The 22,215-nt window shown below is 35.0% G+C and overlaps 1 protein-coding gene and 1 long non-coding RNA gene across 4 annotated transcripts in view; one reads left to right on the top strand and one right to left on the bottom strand.

Moving 5' to 3' along the window:
- The window catches only part of LOC131147599 (beta-amyrin 28-monooxygenase-like), a 47,211-nt gene that overhangs the window by 918 nt on the left and 24,078 nt on the right, over positions 1–22,215 (bottom strand). The window contains exons 2-3 of one of the 3 annotated variants that reach the window (XM_058097099.1): positions 6,381–6,836; positions 177–364 (exon numbers count right to left, since the gene is read on the bottom strand). In XM_058097099.1, coding sequence (XP_057953082.1) covers positions 177–364; positions 6,381–6,836 — 644 coding nt within the window. The remainder of the gene's footprint in view (positions 1–176; positions 365–6,380; positions 6,837–22,215) is intronic. The other 2 variants (XM_058097101.1, XM_058097100.1) reach the window with 2 other exon arrangements.
- LOC131147601 (uncharacterized) overlaps positions 1–22,215 on the top strand; it is a 53,009-nt gene that overhangs the window by 7,459 nt on the left and 23,335 nt on the right. The window contains exons 2-3 of the long non-coding RNA XR_009134886.1: positions 5,395–5,464; positions 5,583–5,760. This is a non-coding gene — a long non-coding RNA (uncharacterized LOC131147601). The remainder of the gene's footprint in view (positions 1–5,394; positions 5,465–5,582; positions 5,761–22,215) is intronic.

The following is a 22,215-nucleotide window of genomic DNA, read 5'->3' as shown; positions in this document are numbered from 1 at the left end:
TCTAGTTCACCTGCTTCTATTTTTTCTAAATTAAAATATCCTCATACTTTCAAGCCTTTTCTCTAAAAAAAAAAAAAAAGAAAAAAAAGAAAAAGCGCAAAAGCTCAAAGTTTAGGATACCATTTTGGAAATCAGAGTGAAAAAAATTAGACCTGATAATAAATGAAATGATGTACCTTCCATCCTTTGGGAATGGTATAACCTTCATATGTTAAATCTGTCAAGGCTTCTCTAAAACTACCAATTATTGGTGGCGCTATTCTGATAATTTCAGATACAACACTCCATGAGTATCTCATCTTCTGGATGTCCTCCCATTGCAGCGATTCTCCTGGCTCTTTTGACATTGCAATGTTGATTTGCTCTGGTGTGCACAATCATCATAAGGTCAGATGTAGATCTTGTTCTCGTCTTAAACCTCAATGTAAATGTTTTATCAAGATTATGGAAAGAATTCTACTTGTCTCAGCACCCTCTCTTATTGCAATACTCGATGCTGGTTACCAAAATGCAGGAAGGATGGAATGCTTTGCTTCATTAGTTTTGTACTGTTGGTACATATATATTCATTCTGTTTTGTTTCTTTTTTGATTGTTGGAGAATGCCTTGTCCTCTCTGATATATCTTTCTGCCTTTCTCTCAATAAAATTCTTTGTTTGTGAAGAAAAAACAAAAAATGGAAACTCATTAATGGTGGTTTTGATCCATCACTCTGCATGTGCAGTCCACAAATATTTTGTAAATTTGTGATATGATTATCCATTCCTTCCCCCCCCCCCCCCCTTCGTTTTCTCCTCTTTATGACATAAAAGTAAAAGTTGTCAAGACATTTTTAGTCCCTGCATTGAGAGAGGGTGCCAAATCAATATTGCCTAATCTGCCTTTCACATGCAAACATTCTCTCCTTTGCATTAGTGTTGAAGCCTATGATAGCGCTGAAGATTTCATTTTTTGATAAAACTTTGGAAGGCCCATGAAATTTTGATTTGGGCATCTATTGATAGAACTTCAACTTTGCTATCTATATTTCATTTATAGTCAATTAGATTTCATTTAAGTATCTTTGTAGATGGAAACACTTTAAAAATTTTTCAAATGTGGGACATTGATGTTCTATGATGATAAATAGTTGATAATTATTTTCATGCTTTATTTCTATTTGATTATGAGATGTGGTGAAAACAAGCTAAAGTGTAAGGGTAGTGCTAGAATTTCCTACATTTTTTTTAATCTTAATATATGAGTGGAAAGGGAGATTGTAAGCTCTCTCTCTCTCTCTTTCTCTCTCTTGCGTTGACATTGTATGAGAGTATTTCTCTCTCAATTCTTGTTCTTAATAGCAGACCATAAACACTAAGTTCGATGGTCATTTTGACTAAACATGTTTTCAAACTTGTAGTTTCCTTAAAATTAGAGAATGCCCTACCTTTCCTTACATGTGGTAAATCCTGAGCATAGTTTTGTTAATTCTAAGCTCCAATTCCATGTTTTTTGAGTTTGGGGGCCACTTTGTAGGAATAGTATTGCATCATTGGCCTGTTCTTAGCTTTCTTTGCTTAGGATAGGGCAAGATTGTTTCCAAGCACCCCTTTAGGACAAGGTGGGAAGCCATCTTGTTTTTAATGATATTCTCAGAAAATGAGCCTTAGGGCAAAACCCTAGCCTTGTTTCTCTATAATAGAGGCTAGGGGTGCACTTTAGGGGGACAATGACAAAGGGAGGCACAAGAAGATTGAAAGACTCAGGTATTTTGAGATTGAGGAGGAAGGTCAAGGTGAGAGGAAGCCAAAATCTTTTCTCTTTCTTGAAAGGCATGTTCTCCATACTCTCCCTTTGATGGTATTCTTGTTGAAGTTGCATGTTTGTTGATGTTTGTAGCATGTTCTTACGTTTCATCATGCTAAGGTCATACTAAATCCATGAGCTGTCACCAAACTTGAACAAGAAATCATCCTCAACTCACCATAACCCATTTTGTTTTCTTTTCTTTTTCTTTTCGTTTTATTTTTTTAATTAATTGTTTTTAAATCGAGTTAAAACCCTAAAAAATAGGAAATATGCCAAAAATCCAAAAAAGTATAAAAAAATCATAAAAACTCAAATAAATTCAAAATTCCAAAAAATGTGTATTTTTTGTTTCTAGTAAGTGCTTTAATTTCATGTTTTTGTTTTTTTAGGGTTATTATATTATTGCTATTATTTTTATTATTATTATTATTGTTATCATTATCATTGATGATTTTGTCTTACGTTAATTTTAAAACATTTATTATTAATATTCTGATTTTAACAAAAAATTCAAATAAATGCAATAAAAATCCCTAAAAATAAGGAAAAATCCAGGAAAAAGTGTTAGAAAGGGCTTGGAACTTTAAAGGAATACCCCTCAGGGCTTGATTTAGCTTTGTTTGTTGCACATTTATTTTTTATATTAGCTTGTGTTTATCCCTTTCTCAATTGATAATGTCTCTCTCAAGTGTACATTTGGGTTGTGATCCTTTTGGCTTTTATGTGTTTTGTCTATCTTTGTCTTTCATGATCCATCTCGGCTAATGATGGAATTGTTGGGAGAACTCTATGAGATGATCCTTTCTCTTATCCTTCCCAAGGCAAAATGAGAGTATTTCTTCCTTAAAACTAGATGATCGATGGAAGTAGGTGCTGTCATCAAGGAGAATGAGCTTTCAGGGGCTTACATGAAGTCCCCTTTTGTCTTTTTAAACTTGCTTTTCAACAACACCTCTAAAATAAATGTTTTCGAAGCATTCTTTCTTTATTTGTCATTTGATGATTCCTAGGGGGTTTTCATTCAAAATTAATCTCTTTTTTTGAACTTGTTTTCATTCAAATCAGTATTCAAACTTGATGTTTTTTATTTTTATTCAAAACTTCATATCTTGCAAACATGTTTTCATTCAAATTGGTATACAAACCCTTTGTTTTCATCCAAATTTCATCTCTCCAAGCATGCTTCGGTCAAATCAATATTCAAATTGATGTTTTCTTTCAAATTTCATCTTTTTCAAACATTTTTTTTTTTCATTCAAATTGGTATTCAAACCCAATCTCTTTCAAACTCAATCATTATTTTCAAACAAACGCATCTTTCATATCCCGTCTTTCCAAATTTCAAAATTAGGATTTTCTGAGGCCACCTCCTTCTTAAAGAGTATTACTAGATTTTGGATTCCAAGAACTCTATCTTGTATACTCTTAATGGTGATGGTCTCACTAGAAGATCAAAAGGAGATTTGTTCTACTATATTATTCTTCTTGTTCAAGACACATATACAATGTGCTATAGTAACCATTCGTAGAAGAGGTGCCTATGGGTGCTAGTTGGCAAATTTCCCTTAGGATGGTTAGTCAGTCACATTTTCTACACACAATTGTACTCCTCTACCCATTCTTTGTTTTGTAAATATTTTAGGGTTTTTCTTTTTTCCCCTTAATAAAAAAATAAGGTGGCGACACTACTTTCTTGTTTTTGCGTTTCTTTTAGTTCTTCTTTTCCTTTTCCTTAGGTTTTCTTGTTTGGGAGCACCATGCAAACTCCTCTTCAGCACCCCCGTATGAAATCTGGCATTGAAACCTTGTTGAGGTATGCCTGGATTGATTCTTCTTCTTGTGACTATCTTCTATTGACTAGTGTTTTAGTGTTTGTCCATGCCTTTTTAGGCAATTTGATGTAAAAAAGATTCTTATTGTGTTGCGTAGTTTTAAAAATCAATGCTTAATGGTTGTATTGGCTATCTACATATAATAATGGTGGCTTTTTGGACACTGTTGTAGGGTGAACCTTGGAGGCCTTTCAATTCAATATAGAAGGGAAAAGTAGCAATTACAAGCCTTTTTGTGCCAAAAGTGGCTAAAGAAATTTTTTAGGGGCCATTTGGTATCATTGTCAGAAGTTAGAGAAACGAAAACTAAAAGACAAGAAATAGAAACTAAAAATTAAAAACTAGCAACCTGTTTGGTTAACATTTACAAAACTAATAAAAATTAAAAAATTAATTAAAGAAAAGGTCATTTTCATCTTTAACTCAAATAATATTATAAAAATATGATTAAAGTAATAAAATTACAAATAATACACATTAAAAAATTACTATAATAAAAGTTAAATTTTTTATAATTATTTTACTTAATTGTTCTAATTTAGAAATTTACTCTACATTAAAAATTTTATTGGACATGGCAATTGAAAAATAGTAAATGTATTTTTTAATTGGCTTTATTAATATTTTAAATTTATGTATATTTTTATTTTAATTATATTTAAATTCATATGATTATTTAATTTTTATTTTAATTTAAAAGTGTATAAATGGCTAACTTAACCCAAAAATACTATTTTTGGATATTAAAATTTATGGCAATAGATTGCCAAAACAACTGAAAACTATAAAATTTGGTTTTCAATTTTTTGGCAAACAAAAAACCGGCTACAGAAATAGAAAACTGACAACATAAACAAACGCATCTTTATAATCTATTTCTTCATTATGGAGAAATAAAAATATAAAATAGAAAACAAAAATGATGCTATACAGGCCCTTAGATAACATTCAATACTTTTTTGATGCATTATTATAGATTGATTACACTTAAATGAAAATCATTTGAAACATTATTATGTTGGATTATGGGATCAAAACATGTGAATCTATTGGTGTCTAACGAGTTCAATACAAAAATGAATTCACAAACATGACATTCATTTCCCATTGTGTAATTTCTATGATGGCTGCAACCGTTTATATTAACAACTATTGTTTTTTAAATTCCATTATTGTGTTTTACCAGCTTTCTAGTTGGCCCACCATATCGCTTTTTTGGTGATAAGTGTTCTGTCCTGCCGTTTGGAGTTTATTGAACTGCATAGCTGCTGCAGTTGCTGGATGGTGTGATCTTCTATTGTTTTAGTTGTCTTAAGCTACTGAATTTGTGTTGTTGATCCATGATTTGGTAACTGCAACATAGTCCAAATAATGCACCAGTGAGGAGTAGCTAGTTACTATGAGTGGCAGAAGGAGTATAGGCATACCTTAATGGCTTGGATGAGATAGTAAGGATTTAATAGCCCTCAAATTGTTGGAGGAGTTGCCTACAATCATGTAAATTGGTGGAAAAAGGATTCATGTAGCCAACTTAAGGCTTGGTTTGTAGTTGTTGTTTGTTGTATCCATGACTTGGTAGCTGGTTGCCATGTGTCTGTTGCTGGGTTGTTTAGGTGTTGTTTCCTGGGCCAGTTGCAATCAGAGCCAGGTGCTATAAGAGATTGCTGCATGTGTTTGCTTGGAGTTCTTTTTTATTCCTTTTTTTCTTATTGGCAAATTGCTAGTTGTGGTTTTTGTTGCGTAATTGGCCTATTTCTTGTGGTGAAATTGTTAGGTTGATGGTGGATTTTGGTGTTTAGCTTCTTTTGATGCGTGGAACAATTGAGTTCGCTTAGTGAATCTAGGTAACGAGCTCCAAAGGTGTTGCAATGTCCTCCCCTTATTATAATCCATTATAAACTATTGTGATTATCATTAGATCTTCTATTTGGAAGTCACCCAACAGCCTCTTGACTCTTGCAGGCTACATTTGACGTTGATGAGATTAAGGCTTTCTCCTGAAGAGAACAGACTGACTACTTGGAGAGGGATGGACTTGTTAGTAGATAGCAGAGTTCACAAAGAATGGACTCTGATTAATGAAGTGATGCCTCAAACATCAATTCATATCTTACTAAATAATCTGACTGAACCAATCGAGGTATGTTTACATTTGTATCCAGCATTTCATATTTTATAAAAAAAATAAAAATACCTAAGCTGTGATCCTTGAAAATAAATTTATATATTGGCTAAGTATTAGACAACGCACGTGAATAGCATCTAAAACATTGGTGAAACTTCCGTTAAATATTTGTCCATGTAGAAATTGCATTCTTGTTGTAGCAGGATGCAATCGTGTAACAACTGATCCGGAAAAAAAATAAAGAACTAGAAGAGGTGTGAACATTTTAACCAATAACAAAATTTTCAGAAGTGAACGTTGATCTGTAGTCAAAATTATGTGCCCACATTGTGGGTTATAGGGATGTGTATGTTAAAATGGGATGGATTTAGGTAAAATTTTTTGTGTGCATTTCATGCTAGTCTCCAAGAAGAGTACACACACTATGTAAAACAGTAGGACCTGTCTAAAATTGGTAGTGGTGTCTCAAATCACATGGCCCACTCTTATTTGGGACCTAGAACCAATGAATCAAGCGAACTTTAATTTTCCAAGTCATGCCCCATAAGAAATAAAATGAAAATTTAGTGCAGTAAAATAATATACTCACAATGTGAAAAAAAAAAAAAAATGAAGTTAGATGGACAGGAACTGACCTTTGAACACCTTTTCATATACTTGAGGCAATTCTCCAAGATACTTCACAAGCATTGTTATGGCAGAGGCAGAAGTATCATGGCCTGCAAACAATAGTGTGAGTATATTATTAATAATCTCCACCTCAGCCAAAAACCTCCCATTTTCATCTGGTGTCACAAGCATATGTGATAAAAGGTCTTGAGAAGATGAGGCCCTCTCCTGTTCCAAAGCCACTCTTCTCTGCTTGATTATGGCTTGAAGCTCCTTCCTGATATTATCAGCAGCTCTCATTGCCCAATAGAATCTTGTGCCAGGAAAGTGGAGGGGAATTTGAATGACCCCTTTGAGGAACACACTAAATTGAGCTGCCAGCCTTGAAATGCTTTCTGGGTCTTCAATGTCTGCAAGTAGGCGGCAAGCGAGTTCGAAGGCGTAGGATTTGACTGCTGGGTACACCTTTACCTCCTTTCTACCTTTGCAGGAATTAAATTATTTAGTCAGAATCTTCATTTGTATGTCAACTCAAGATATGCATTAAGGTTGTGTCTAGGAGTACATATTTTGTGCATTTGATATGGATTAGTGTGGATAAAAATCCAAATTCAAGTTCCAAACTTCAAGCCCTCAAACACAAGGTATGAAAAAAAATGTGAAATGGAAAAATATCTGTGCCTATCTACGTTGGGTTGTCCGTCAATATGGTGAGGAAAAAAATACTTGAAAAATGGAGTCATTGCATGTTCAAGGTTGTGGGGGCATGAATGGCAGTTTTTAATCTGTGGCTGCAATTATGTTTCTAAGGTTTTGGTAGGTTCTATGCATGGGTCAATTATAAGGCTAAATGTTGTTTGGTTGGCTTGCATGGGTTTTTTTAGCAAGGTGTTAATTGGTGAATGTTATTTTGCAGAACTCCTTCCTACATAACGTGCTTGTTTATCTTCCCAAGAGATCAAGCTAGAAAGGATGTCCAATCATGAATAGGAAGAGAAGGATGTGAGAGCAATTTCGACATTTCATTTATGTCTGTCAAGTCATTCATGTTCAACATAAAAAGGGAGAAAATATCATCAATTTATGGAAGCTTGTACCCAGATAAATCCCTTCTTAATGAGATTCTATTGAATTAGAAGCTCTACTCCTAATAATAAATGATGGCATCAAGATCCCGAATCACTTAATGCTTTCAGTGACATCTGGTCAATTAGTGAGAATTGATGTGATGCTAGAAGATGAAACAAATTTATGAATTTGCTATGCACATTGTTGGATAGCTATCATAATCTAGTCATGATGATAAGTTGCTCCAAGGAAGAGAAAACTCAAGTTAAATGATGTGACAATAACATTATTAGCCAACAAGCTTCATAGGGATGTAATTGTGGAGAGTTTTTGGTTTGGTGGTGACATAACTAAAAAGAGATCCCGAAATTAAACTCGGCATGAACTTATGTAAAACCAAAAAATAAAAAGACATCAAGGGATCAATAGCAAGGAGGTAATGTTCATTAATTAAAGCAAGGGGTTAGCACATTAATCTTTACTCCTTATGAACATCCATAGCCAAAATGTAACCCCTGTGATCCATTAGTAGGGAAATCAATAGGGACGTATTCGGAATGCCTATAAAAAGGACCCCTTAAGGATGATAAGGCATCTTATCTCATCTCATCTCATTCTTACTCATTTACTGTTGCAATTGCACAATCCTTCCAAATTCATTGAGTTAGGCATCAGAGCAATCCCTCGGAGAATGTCCCAAGTCCTCCAAGCCTATTTTCTTTCATTCTTGACAAGTGATTGAAGTCGTGATTAATCCAAATTCTCTTGGACAAATTTTGGCAGCAATAGTTGGCATCGTTTGTTGGAAACTTGGAAGGATTTCTTCCCAAAATTGAATCATGGTTGCATTATGCAATTTCGAGTCTGAACTCATTGTTGGGGATCACGCGCCCTAATCGGTTCACTTTCCACTATTAGGCAATTCACGGCAAATTGTGTCTTTCGAGCAATCTCTATCCTTCCAAAGGCGGGTGGAAGACATGTATTGTAACTACCCGAAAATTTAAACTGCTATAAATATAGAAATGCTCTGATACCACCGATAGTGCCCTGACCCGCCACGTGGGCCCCTTTATGAATAAAATACTCTGATACCATAATATCCCCTTACCCGCCCTAATAAGGGAAAACTGGGTGGTCCTGTCATTACTAAAAATAAACACACAGCGGAAAATACTAAAACATCAAAACACTTTACCAGAGTTCTATCTGTTCCCAAATACATACATACATAACTCCATATCACGATATTATAACCCAAAAAGAACAAAAACTGCTGTCCAATGTCTCACCAACTCTGACCATCACTATTAACTATCTAATCCCAACCCCATAGTATGCTAGGCTCGATTCTTTGTAGGATCTGAAAAATGATTTGTATAATGGGGTGAGACACTTCTTAGTAAGACGAATTATATTATTAGAAGTGTGTGGCTAGCATGAGGTTTCGTGTAAACACATTACTGTCATGATTTAACTGTATCTGAAATGACATTTTAAAAATGTACTGCACTATATATCTGAAAATACATAATTTCAGAATAATAAACTGTTAGCTCAATATAGCCCCTTTTTATAGTAAATTTGCCCATGTTTGCGTAGAAGATACAACTGGGACTGCTGAACTAGCGTTGTCACACTTTCACATACTCATACGACATGCTTCCCTCTATGATGGGTTGTGCGGCCTGAAGGCTGGACTTAGTATATGGCCGTCCGATCATAGCTGAGTTAGAAAAAGGTAGTAAGTACGATTGTGCCTACCCTTAACCCAAAACTACATCGAGAAGGGTCACCCGGAACTACATCGGATGGGGTCCCCGGAACTGCCTCGAGGTAGTATTGTACTTATGTCTCCAATCGACTATCCATCATCGCACTATCATCCCAGTGTGATTGCACCACCTCCCAAAACTAGCTACGGTATCGTGCTCATAATACAACATTTGATCCTCAGGGTTCTTAAATCATATATGACAATTTACGCAATAAAAGCTGTATAAAACATAATTTGTTCATAATTCTGTAAAATATCTGTCATATACTGCCTCGGTATAAAAATCAGCATATCATAATCTCAGCATCTAGCCGTCATATCAAATCTCGGCTTATAGCTGGCATAATACATATCGACTTTTAGCCATCACATCATATCTCGGTATATAGCCGTCATATCATACTGTATAGTATTAATGAAAACATTCTGTTCATATATCCCATTTAAATCATTCTCATGCTACACAATTTTCATCTGATAAATCATAATTATATTATCGACTGAAAACATGTCATATCATACTAAATATCTGCTTTGTTAAAAATACGGATTTAATCATCTCCACCGTTTTTGTTTAACTAAGAATATATATTTGTAAAGGAAAAACGGAGATAACTAATCCTACTCACTTTGGTTCTTTATAAAACACGCATAACAATTCAAAATCAATAATTTCAATCGGTCAAAACGTTCAGAAAATTTAGTACTTTAGCCCAATAATCTCATATTCAAATTTAATCGGTTGGTTTCGAAAATAACATCAATTAACCGAACCCTAGGCTCGAAAACCTCAGTTTGAACAGTTGGATTGGAAAATAAATGCCTTAATCATATGTATATAAAACATATACCGCATTTTAATCGGTGGAACTTACAAAATTAACTGACATAATATAATCCCCTTACTTGTTCTTGAAGAAAATGTCTAAAACCTTCGAAACCACGAAAACGCTAACCGCACGAATCAGCCAAATATCGACGACCTACATGCCGGGAGATGGGACAAAAGATCGAAGAGCACTCGAAGATGATCCGGGAGGTTTAGGAGAGAGGGAGAGAGAGAGAGCCTTCCAAAAAGTCTAAGTAGAGAGAGAGAGAGGATATGAGAGTTATGAAAAATAAAACATAACTTAGCCCTCAAGTAAACAGGCCCGCAAGAAAACCGTCGACCTGAGCTTGACAAAACCGTTGACGGTTTGGCACTTACTCCGCTTCCTGAAATCATAACTGTCAACGGTTTTTTTGAGCCTTTCTGAAACCGTCGACAGTTTGGCCCTATGCCAAACCTATTTCCCTCTTTTATTTTCCTTTCACTTTTCTTTTATTTATTTCTTTATTTTCTTGGTTCGGGTTACGACATGTATAGTATGATCTTACAATAGAGAAAAGATCATGTAAAAAATGACCCAGGGATTGTTCAAGTAGAAATGGAACTTAAGGGCAAGTTGGTGGTACCATATGAAGCTACCTTAAAAATTTCAAATCCGAAAAAGAAAGTAGAAGGAGCCAAAATGTGGCCATAATGAGCAACAATCCTAGGAATTTGAAGGAAAACTTAATAAAATTGATCAACTAGAAAAGCTGGTGAAAGAAGTTCATAGCCAACCCTTAATAGAGGAAACCTTAGATCTTCCAATTTCACCTTTGCCAAGGAAATAATGGAGATCCCTTTGCCTAGTAAATTTAAAATGCCCATATGATGAGACACCACTTATGCGACAACAAGAAATGAGCACTGCTCAACAAAAAAATTGGCCCATCTGATGAACACCTCTCATGAGGCCCAAAAATGTTCATCTTATGAGCTCTGCTTATGAGGCAATAAGAGAGGAGCATTGCTCAACAATGTATAGACCCATATGATAAGTATCGCTCACGAGGCAACAAGAAACGGGCACTTCTCGGTAAAGTATTGGCACATCTGATGAGCACCGCTCATAAGACCCAAAGATGCCCATCTGATGACTTAATTCGAATTTCATGATAATACAAGGACTTAGTACAACAACAACAAAACCAAGCCTTAAGTCCCACTAGGTGGGGTCAGTTATATAAATCATTTTTCGCTAATTTATGCGATCATGGATCATTTATTTTGACAAATTTAGAGCTATTAAATCCTTATTCGTTATCTCATTCCAAGTTATTTTAGGTCTACCCTTATCCCTTTTACTACACCCCATGTTAACTAACTCGTTCTTCCTCACTGGCACACTATGTGGCCTATATTGCAAGTACTCAAACCATCTGAGTCGTCCCTCCCTTATCTTATCTTCTATAGGAGCTACACCTAACTTATTGCAAATATGTTCATTCCTTAATTTATCTTTTAGTGTTATATTACTCATCCATTTAAGCATTTTTCATCTGGACAACTATTACATTTTGGATATTTTGTTTCTTCGTCACCCCATATTCTGATCCATATAGCATAGTTGGTCTTATAGCCGTCCTATAAAACTTCCCTTTTAATTTTAAGGGTAATCTACGATCACAAAGCATACTTGAAGGGGGACAACTAATATAACCAAAACGAGACCCGGCAATTAAACTCGGCTTTAACTTATGTAAGACCCAAAAATGAAAGGACATCCAGGGTTCAAATAAAAGGAGGTAACATCCATTAATTAAAGCAAGGGGTTAGCATATCAATATTTACTCATTAGTAACATATCTATGGCCAAAATGTAACCCCTGCAATCCATTAGCAGGGAAATCAGTAGGTAGGTATCCCGAATGCCTATAGAAAGGACCTCCTAAGGAAGGTAAGACATCTCATCTCATCTCATCTCACTCTCACTCACTCCTCTACTTTTGCTATCATATAATCCTTCCAAATTCCCTAACTTAGGCATCAGAGTGATTCCCCAAAGTACACCCATGTCCTCCAAGCTGTTTTTCTCTCATTCTTGGCAAGTGATCGAAGTTGTGATTGATTCTAATTCTTCCAAACAATTTTTGGCAGCAACAGGTAGAAATGAAGTTCTTGCTATTAGAGGATCCTTAAGTGAATGTGGGACATCATGAAGGATCATTCAAGAAGTTAGAATATTAGATGTGTTTGTTGACATGCAAAAAGAAACATGTCGAAAAAGAATGTAGGTATAGAAAAGATCAAGACAACAAGCATAGAATTGAAGCATTTTGCTCTTGGATTTAGATTCACGACCATATACTTTAACCTTCTTTTAGTGGGTATCAAAATATCAAAAGGGTTCTCCTGTGTATCTCAAACTAAAAATTTGTTTAAGTTAATTGGTACCAAGTAGGTAAAAATAGGGGCGGTTCTAGTGCATGCAAAACTTTGCAAGGAAGAAGGGCAAGGTGGTGGAAGTAAATTGACTATTTCCATAGTCATCTTTTGGTTTTGTCTTTCTTTCTTGGTCTAAAAAGGGCTTTTGGAGTCTCTCACAATTTGTGAGAGCACAAACTAGATTTCAATAGAAATTTCGAGGACCTCAATTTAGTTTCAAGATGGTATACTTTGAATCTATCAAAATATCATTGGATTCACTTGTGTGTATCTCAAATTGAAAACTTTGTATGAGTTAATGGGTTCCATGTTGGTAAAAATCATGGGTGGCTTAGGTGCATGCAGAACTTTCCAAGGAAAAAGTGCAAGATAGTGGCAAGACTATTTTCAAATTCATCTCTTGACTTTGGCTTTTATTTGTTGGTTTAAAAAGGGTTTGTAGATTTGTAGAGTTTTTCATAGTTGAGTAAGGACTAAATTTTGGATTTTGATAGATATTTTGAGGGTCTCAATTTACGAACATTTTAACAAAAATTTTGATTTTGATAGAAATTTTGATTTTTATTTAAAGAAACAATGGAAACGTATTATAATAAATTATAGAAATTACAAATGGAACTTTAGGAAATATTGAGTACATGATTAAGAATAAGTTGGGCAGAAAAAAAGAACCCAACATTTTTTGGTAAAAAAAGAAACTATATTAAGAAAGGAGAAGAAAATACAATCTAAAAGAGAGAATGAGAAATCCTTAAGAAAAAGTAAAACAAAAAAAGAAAATCAAAACAAAACCAAATGAAAAAGCCTTTCTTTAAATCCTTCCCATTTTAATTCACCAAATACAATAGGTTAGCCGAATATTGCTACCCCTCTTCCTCTTGCATTTAACCCCATACAAACAACTTCATTACATCCAGGATTGAACCATCCGCTCATCTTATCTGGTAATCATTGAACATCTAAGCCCTTCCCAGTAATCTCCTCAATACGGATAGGTGGAATTTGTCCTTTCATTGCTGCTCCTAACCCACTCCATCATCCTCAAATAAAGTAAAACCTCCCAAACTCGTAGCCATATTGTTCTCAAAATTTATTAAGTAGGCAACTGTCAGACCCTTGAGTAGCTTCACATTGCCAAGGCACATGGCTTGGGCATCTCATGTGCCCATGTTCCAAGGCAGTAGCTTAAGATGGTCTAGAAGTGGAGAAGATTTGAAATAGTATTTCTTATTATTTTAAAATACGGTACAATCTGAATGTCTTATAGACTACAAGGATAATCTAAAAGGAAAGAATAACAAAAGAAAAGAATGACAATTGCTAACAAATCTTCTAGAATATCTCCTAAGAATATATCCTAGAATATCTCCTAAGAATATTTACATAATTACAGAAATTTCTCTTATAATCAAGGAGAGTTGGCTGGATAAATTTGGAAACTTTCCAACACTCCCCCTCAAGCTGGTTTGAAGATGTCTTCCATAGTCAACTTGCCGATTGTTGACTTTTTGAGTCCGATCTTTGTTTTGAATATGACAAACCACAGTATCTCATTTGTGTGTTTAGTCTTTGAATAGATTTATGATGCAAAAGGCGCAAATGAGAAATGCAAAATGGAAGCCATGAAACACTCAATCAAGAACAATCTCTGGCATATTCCATGAACATTAGGAGCAAAAGACTAGAGACTTTATTTATTATTGGGTTGCAATAGTAAATTAGGTTTAATGTGTGCATGCATGATCATTGATTTAATTTGAAGTTCTCTCTCAATCTCTCAAAATGACCAAGACCTTAGGACCCAAGATTTTAATGAAAACCTTTTATTCAAAATGTTAAACTTATACCAAAAGGTTTAAATTGGTTTTGAAAATCAAAACGAGGGCAAAAATCATTTTTGGAATGAAAAACTCCAAAACAAGTTTTTCAAAACCCCTTTCATGCTTCTTCCGTCACATTGATGAGCAGTTTTCTCGATCAATCAGTTCTCATATTAAAATATGTTCAACATGAAAATTGTGGGATTTTCTCTTAGCTTTCTTTTGATACCAGGAACGCCCCATTTGGAGTTTTCTAGAAAAAGTAATGCCCAAAATACTAAAAGGTGTCTGTAGCAGAAAATTCCCTTCATGTTTCTTCCGTATCATTGATGAGCATTTTTATTAATCCATAACTTCATATTTTAAAAAGTGTTCAACATGAAAGTTGTGGGATTTTCTCTTAACTTTCTGTTTGATACCAAGAACGTCCAATTCGGAGTTGTATAGAAAAAGTTATGGCTAAAACACTGAAGGGTGTCTGCACAGAAAACCCAAGTCCAGCTGACCGGATCTTCGCTCCAGCCGACCATACCTTGCTTATTTGAAGCCCCCAGCCGACCGAAGCTTGGCCCCAGTTGACCGGCCCTCTCGGGAAAGTGCCCCAACAGCCGTAAAACGACTAGTTTTCGAAATATAATAATATTTTAACCCCCCAACGACCATATAACGGCTATATTGGGTTTTTAGCCTATAAACACAAGCTAAAACACTTGAAAAATGCTAGAGAATCATGTTGGAAGATTAGTTAAATAGCTTTGTGGTTCTCTTCATTTTTATATCCCTTTTGAGCTTTAATTTCTATTTTCTCCTACTCCTCTTCTTGAAAATCTTTTTGGAGGAAAATATTTTGGGGGTTTATTTTTAAAGGGCTTGAGCTTGTATTTCCTTTCATATATTTTGCTTGATAACCTTGTTACTCTTGTTGTTTTTTCAAAAATCAAAATTCCTCCCCTTCTTTTATTTGAAAAATATTTTTGGAGGAAAATCCTTTGAGTTATATTTGAAAGTCTTGGGCACCTATTAATTCATATATATTGCTCCAAAGACTTCTTACCCTTGTGCTATTTCAAAGTTAAAATTTCTCCTTCATTCATTTTGAAAATTCTTTTTGGAGAAAATATTTTTGAGGGTGTTATTTCAAAAGGCTTGAGCATATATCATTTCATGTATATTGCTTGAAGTTCTTTTATTGTATTTTTCAAAGATAAGATTTCTCCCATACTCTTCTTTGTCAAAATTATTTTTTGGAGAAATTTTTGAATTATTCAAGTAAGGCTTGAGCATATATTTCACATACATATATATATACTGCTTGAGGGCCTTCTTGTGTTTTATATTTCAAAAGGTCAATCATAGTTTGAAAGAAAACCCTAGTTTCTCACACTCTTTTATTTGAAAATATTTTTGAGAAAAACTTAGGGGATTTGTTCAAGAATGCTTTGAGCACATATATTCATTGATATATATATTGTGCTTGAAAAACTTCTTGATAATGGCTTGAGCATATATTCACTTTCATATATCTTGCTCATAGACCTACTAGCAATTGAATTATAAAAGGTCATTTTGAAAAGAAAAATCATTTTCCATACTCTCACCAATTTACTTGAAAAATATTTTGAGAGGATTCTTATATACTCAACAGAGCTTCATTCTTAAACCATATGAGAGTGCATTAGTGTGTAATGTGTACAAATCAGCTTTTTCAGAAGCATCTTTATTGTATGAAAAATTTGTTTTTCGAAACAGCCCTTCCCGGTTCGGGTTGTGAAACGTGGCCAAGTGAGCGTACATCACTTGGAGAGGTTTGGCTTCACTCGGTTAAGTGAGCTGAGGAGATTCCGCCCTGTAGGAAGAACCGGTTTGGCTCCACCCGGTAAGTGAGCTAGGGAGATTCTGCCCTGTAAGGAGAAACGGTTTGGCTCCGTCTGGTTAAGTGAGCTAGGGGGACTCCACCCTATAAGGAGTGTGTAACAGCTTGACTCTGCTTGGTTAAGGGAGCTAGGGGGGCTTCACCCTATAAGGAGCGTAAACGGTTTCTGCTCCACCCGATTAAGTGAGTAAGGTTAGTGAAATCTTTAGGGGGATTGCCCAATGCGAGGACGTAGGCAGGATTGGTCGAACCTCGTTAAAAATCTTGTGTCATTCTCTCTCTTTCTCTGTATCTCGTTTATATTTCTGTACTTTAAATTCCGCACGTGTATGTTTGCATTCATTATTATAATTATTTTACTTACACGTTTCAATTTAATTGGGATATGATTGTTGGTGAATCAGCGTAATTTAATTTAGCCAAAAAGTTTTTAAAACCCAATTCACCCCCCCTCTTGGGATCGCACCATAACTCTCGATCAAATTTTCAAATTGCTTCTTTGGTAGTCCTTTTGTAAGTATATCTACTACTTGTTCAATAGTAGATATATAGGGTAAACAAATCAGTCCACTATCCAACTTCTCCTTTATAAAATGCTTGTCGACCTGAACATGTTTCGTTCTATCATGAAGCACTGGATTGTGAGCGATGGCTATGGCAGATTTGTTATCGCAATATAGTCTCATAGGTAGTGGATTAGTGACTTTCAATTCTTCCAATAATTTTTTAATCCAAAACACTTCACAAATTCCATAAGTAATTGCTCTAAATTCTGCCTCTGCACTACTCCTAGCTACCACATTTTTTTTTTTACTTCACCATGTAACCAAATTTCCACCAACAAAGGCTCAATAACCAGAAGTTGATCTTCTATCGGTTATACTCCCAGCTTGATCTACATCAGTGTATACCTTAACTTGTAGATGTCTATGGTCTTCAAACAATAGACCTTTTCTTGGAGTTCCCTTTAAATAACTCAGGATTCTATAAACTGCATCAAAGTGGTCAGGCCCTGGTGAGTGCATGAATTGGCTAACCATACTGATAGCAAAGGCTATGTCAGGATGTGTATGTGATAGACAAAGTAGCCTTCCAACCAAACTTTGGTACTGGTCTCTATTGGTTACTTCTTTAGGCTTGGTAGGTTGCATTTTAATATTAGGCTCTATAGGTGTCTCAGTTGCTTTACACCCTACTAAACCTGCTTATCCAAGCAAGTCAAGCACATATTTTCTTTGTGAAACAAAAATACTTTTTCTTGACCTTGCAAATTCCATACCGAGAAAATACTTCCAAGTCACCCAAGTCTTTAATCTCAAATTCTTTAGCAAGCATCTTTTTTAATTTCTCAAGTTCCTTGCTATCATTACCTATCAAAACAATATTGTCAACATAGAAAATTAGAATAGCAACCTTCCCTTCACTTGAGTGTTTATAGAACATGGTGTGATTAGCTTGACCTTGGCTGTAACCATGACCCTTTACAGCCTTCCCAAAGCGTTCAAACCAAGCTTTCGGAGATTGCTTGAGCCCATACAATGGTTTTTTCAATTTACTCACCTTATGTCTGCCAAGATTACCTTCAAAACCTGGTGGCAATTCCATAAACACTTCATCCTATAGATCTCCATTTAAAAAGGCATTCTTTACATCCAATTGGTGTAAGGGCTAGTTAGAATGTACAGCTAAGGCGAGTAACATTCGGATTGAGTTTATCTTGGCCACTGGAGCAAAAGTTTCTTGATAGTAAATTCCGTATGTTTGTGTAAACCCTTTTGCAACGAGTCTCACCTTATATCTCTCTATATTGCCATCAACCTTGCATTTAATTGTAAACACGCACTTGCAACCTACAGTTTTCTTTTCCGTTGGTAAATCAACAATTTCCTAAGTACGTTGTTCCATAGTGCGTTCATCTCTTCAAGAACTACTAACTTCCAATTTGGATGATCCATAGCTTTCTGAACGGTCCTTGGAGCAAATAGGTGAGAAATATTGGATGTAAAGGCCTTATGATTATGAGAAAGTCTATGGTTTGATAAATATTTGGCAATGGGGTGTGTGGTACAGGTTCTAACTGCTTTTTTAATGGTTGTAGGTACATCGAGGTCAGTAGATTGATCAACTGGAAGCGTAGTAGAAGGATTACCAAATGACCAATTTTTGGAGGTGATGATTGATTCCGCTCTGAAATTGTGGGATGATCCTTAGTATTAGAACGATACCTACCTCTAGTATAAACATGAAGCTCAGAAGAGGGATTATTCTGTAGCAATTCTCCCCCTATTTGTGATTCCCTTCTGCTTTGTACAGGCAGATTGGGATTTCCATTTTTTTTTTTTATATTTAAAATTTCAGTTCCTTGAATGTTTTGTAGAGGGATGTCAATGTCAAGGAAAACATTAGCCATTGGTATAGAAGTTTGCCAAAACTAATCTTCACTGCTCTCTTTCTCCCCCTGAAGATAAGTTTGGTTAAAGTAAGACTGATTTTCAACAAAAATGTCATCCATATTGATGTGATTTTTTTTTTGTTTTGTTTTTGGATTCAAACATTTTTACCCTCTCTTATTGGGAGCATATCCAAGAAGCACACATTTTTCAGCCCTAGGATCAAGTTTAGATTTAAGATGAGCTGGAATATGAACAAAAACAATGCATCTAAATACTTTTGGAGGATGATCAGAAATTATCCTATTATCAGGAAAGGATTTTTTTAGGCATGCCAAAGGAGTGATATACTGCAGCACACAGGTAGACATTCTATTAATAAGGTAACAAGCAGTTGGAATAGCATCCCCCTACAAATATTTTGGAATATGCGTAGAAAACATTATAGTCCGTGCAACCTCAAGTAAATGGCAATTTTTTATTTTAGCGGTGCCATTTTGTTGTGGGGTGTCACGACACATGGATTGATGTTGAATTCCTCTTTCTTTCAAAAAATTTCCCAAAACTTGGTTGAAATATTATGTTCCATTATTTGTACAAGGTATGCTTATTTTTGTGTGATATTGATTTTCGATCATATTCTAAAAATTCTTGAATATTTCAACTCCAGATTTTCCATTCATTAAATATACCCAAAAATTCCGAGTATGATCATCTGTAAAAGTCACAAACCATTTTTTTTCCCGGATAAGGTAGTAACCTTAGAGGCATAGTCTTAAATTTCCACGAAATTGTCGAAATTTCCATTGAAATTTCCGATTTCCGTCACCCTCGAAATCAAAATGGCATTCGATTTCCGTCTTGCATAATTTCCATCGAAATCTCAATGAATCATCCGAAATTTATCGAAATCTCGAAATTTTAGCGAAACTTGCCTAAATTTTAACTATACAATAAAATTTCCTTGAAATTCAAATGAGAAATTTAGGAGTAAAGTGAAATTCTATCTTTATTTATTTTATTTATTTTTTCGGAACAAAAGATTATTACAAGTGCTTTTGAAATTATATGAAAAAATAAACTTACAGTAACATTTTATTTAACCATTCATGTCTAAATTATCATTATTTGTATAATAAATAATATTTAAATGATTTATGAATTTCATTTGTATTAACTGAATATGTTTAATGTATATTATCTTAAATATATTTGATACACATACTATTTTACAACTTTTACACCTCATACAAAACATAAATGTATTTAATTTGTAATATATTAGTCCTAAAACTTATATTATTATGTTTGTTAACCATTTCTAAAGCTTCACAAAGAATTTCATGCTTTATTACGGAATTCCGTTACTTTTTCAAATCGAAATCAAAATTGACATCGAAATCCAAATTTTTGTCGAAATTTCCGTACTTTTGGAGCTTCGAAATTTGAGTTGAAATCGAAATTTAAGACCTTGCTTAGAGGGACCCCAAACATCACTATGAATCAAATAAAAAGGTTTTGATGCATGATAGCCTTTTGAATTATAAGGAACGCGATGACTTTTTGATAAATGACAAATGTCACAATGAAGAGAAGTACAATCCAAATTTTTAAACAAACTCGGCAACAAATATTTAAATGAGAAAAACTAGGATGCCCAAATCTAAGAGGCCAAAGCATTATTAGATCACGCACGGGGATTGAACTAGTACTACCACTCAAGCCTTGAGCATGTTTATTGCTGAATAGGGTATCATCAAAATAATAAAGGCCATCAATCATCCTAGACTGCCAATCATTGCCTTTGAGTTTTGGTCCTAAAATTCATAGTGAGAATCAAAGAATATGATACGATAATTAGAATCACAGGATAATCTACTAACAGTTAGAAGATTGCAAGTAAGTTTAGGAACATGAAGGACAGATTTTAATTCTATTTTCCAAAAAATTTTACTTGAACCTGCTCCTGCAATGGATGGAAGACTCCCATCTGCAATCCTCACCTTTTTATTACATGGACAAGGATAGTAAGATTGAAACAATTGAGATATACTAGTCATATGGTTTGATGCACCTGAATCAGTAATCCATGGTGCAAAGGCTACTAAAGAACTGGAATAGGCACTCGGCATATTACCTGTTTGGGCCAAGGGACCAATCGATGTATCGGATATCGAATTGGATTTCAACAGTTGAAAAAGTTGATCCTTTTGCTCTTAACTTAGAACATTGGTCTGGGCTTCATTTGCTATAGGAATTACTTGGTTGTTTCCAAGTCCGAGTTTGTTGCTCTTCTAATTTGATGGTCTTCCATGTAGTTTCTAGTAGGTTTCTCGGGTATGGTGTGGCTTATTACAATAGTCACACCATACTCGAGTTTTTTGATTGGGATATGACCGCTGTACAAAGGCATTAGCAGCAACCAAAACAGTAGGATTAGCAGCAACCAAAGCTGAGTTCTCCACTGTTCCATCAGCCCCTTTTTTATTACTTAAGAAAATACTTCTCCGATTGGAGGCAGGGGTTGTCTTCCAAGAATCCTCCCCCTGACCTCATCAAACTCATCATTGAGTCCAGCCAAGAATTTAAAAATCCTTGCATTTTCCGCCATCTTCTTGTTGTAGTTGCAATCATCAGGGCTCTTCCATTCATAATCATTTATCATATCCAAGTCCTGCCACAGTCCCTCAAGGACATTAAAATACATAGTCACACTGTCTTCCCCTTGTTGGGTCTTGCCAATTTTTTGCTACAATTTTTGAGAATAATTTCCAAGGTCAGAATACATTTGACTTACATTATCCCAGAGTTCTTTTGCAGTAGGATAACACATGCAATTAGCACTAATATCTTCACCATTGCATTCACAAGCCAAGCCATAATCGTGGATTTTTATATAGCATGTGATGGGTCTGCTCTGTCAAAGGCCTTGCTTTCACTTGTAAGGTACCCAATCTTACCTCTCCCGTGGATATACATTCGAACTGACCGAGACCATATCAAGAAGTTGGCTTCATTGAGACGAATATTTGTGATTTGGATTGAATGGGGTTTGGTACGGGCTACTTTGGTTTTAGTTTTGGTGTTGACCATAGGTTCAAGTCTGGCCATGGTGGAAGTTTCGGAAATTTCTGACATAATGGAGGCTGAATAGGGTTAAGGCAATAAGGCCTAGGTTTTAGAGACTATGAGTGCCGAAAGGAAAAGAAAACCAGGCTCTGATACCATCTAGAAGTGGAGAAGAATTGAAATAGTGTTTCTTATTATTTTAAAATAAGGTACAATCTGAATGTCTTATAGACTACAAGGATAATCTAAAAGGAAAGAATAACAAAAGGAAAGAATGACAGTTGCTAACAAATCTCCCAGAATATCTCCTAAGAATATTTACATAATTACAGAAATTTCTCCTATAATCTAGGAGAGTTGACTATATTAATTTGGAAACTTTCCAAGAGATGGCCTGTCATGGGTTATCTTGAGATTTGATGGTTGGTTTGTCTATGTTGTTAAAGGGAGAAAACACAAACACAAAGTTGCCTACTCGATGTGGTCAGAGATGGACATAGTTGGAGCCATGGCCTTGACAAGGTTGCTCATGGTAGTTAGTTTCCATTGACATGGTTAGATAGTTAACTTGGGTATGTCAAGTGCCTTATTGAAAAATGGTGTTGTTGGGA

The sequence above is a fragment of the Malania oleifera genome, chromosome 2 (assembly GCF_029873635.1).
Source record: "Malania oleifera isolate guangnan ecotype guangnan chromosome 2, ASM2987363v1, whole genome shotgun sequence".
In the NCBI taxonomy this organism is placed as follows: domain Eukaryota; kingdom Viridiplantae; phylum Streptophyta; class Magnoliopsida; order Santalales; family Ximeniaceae; genus Malania; species Malania oleifera.
Note: the sequence above shows the minus strand (reverse complement) of the source record. Positions and strands in the feature narration are given on the sequence as shown.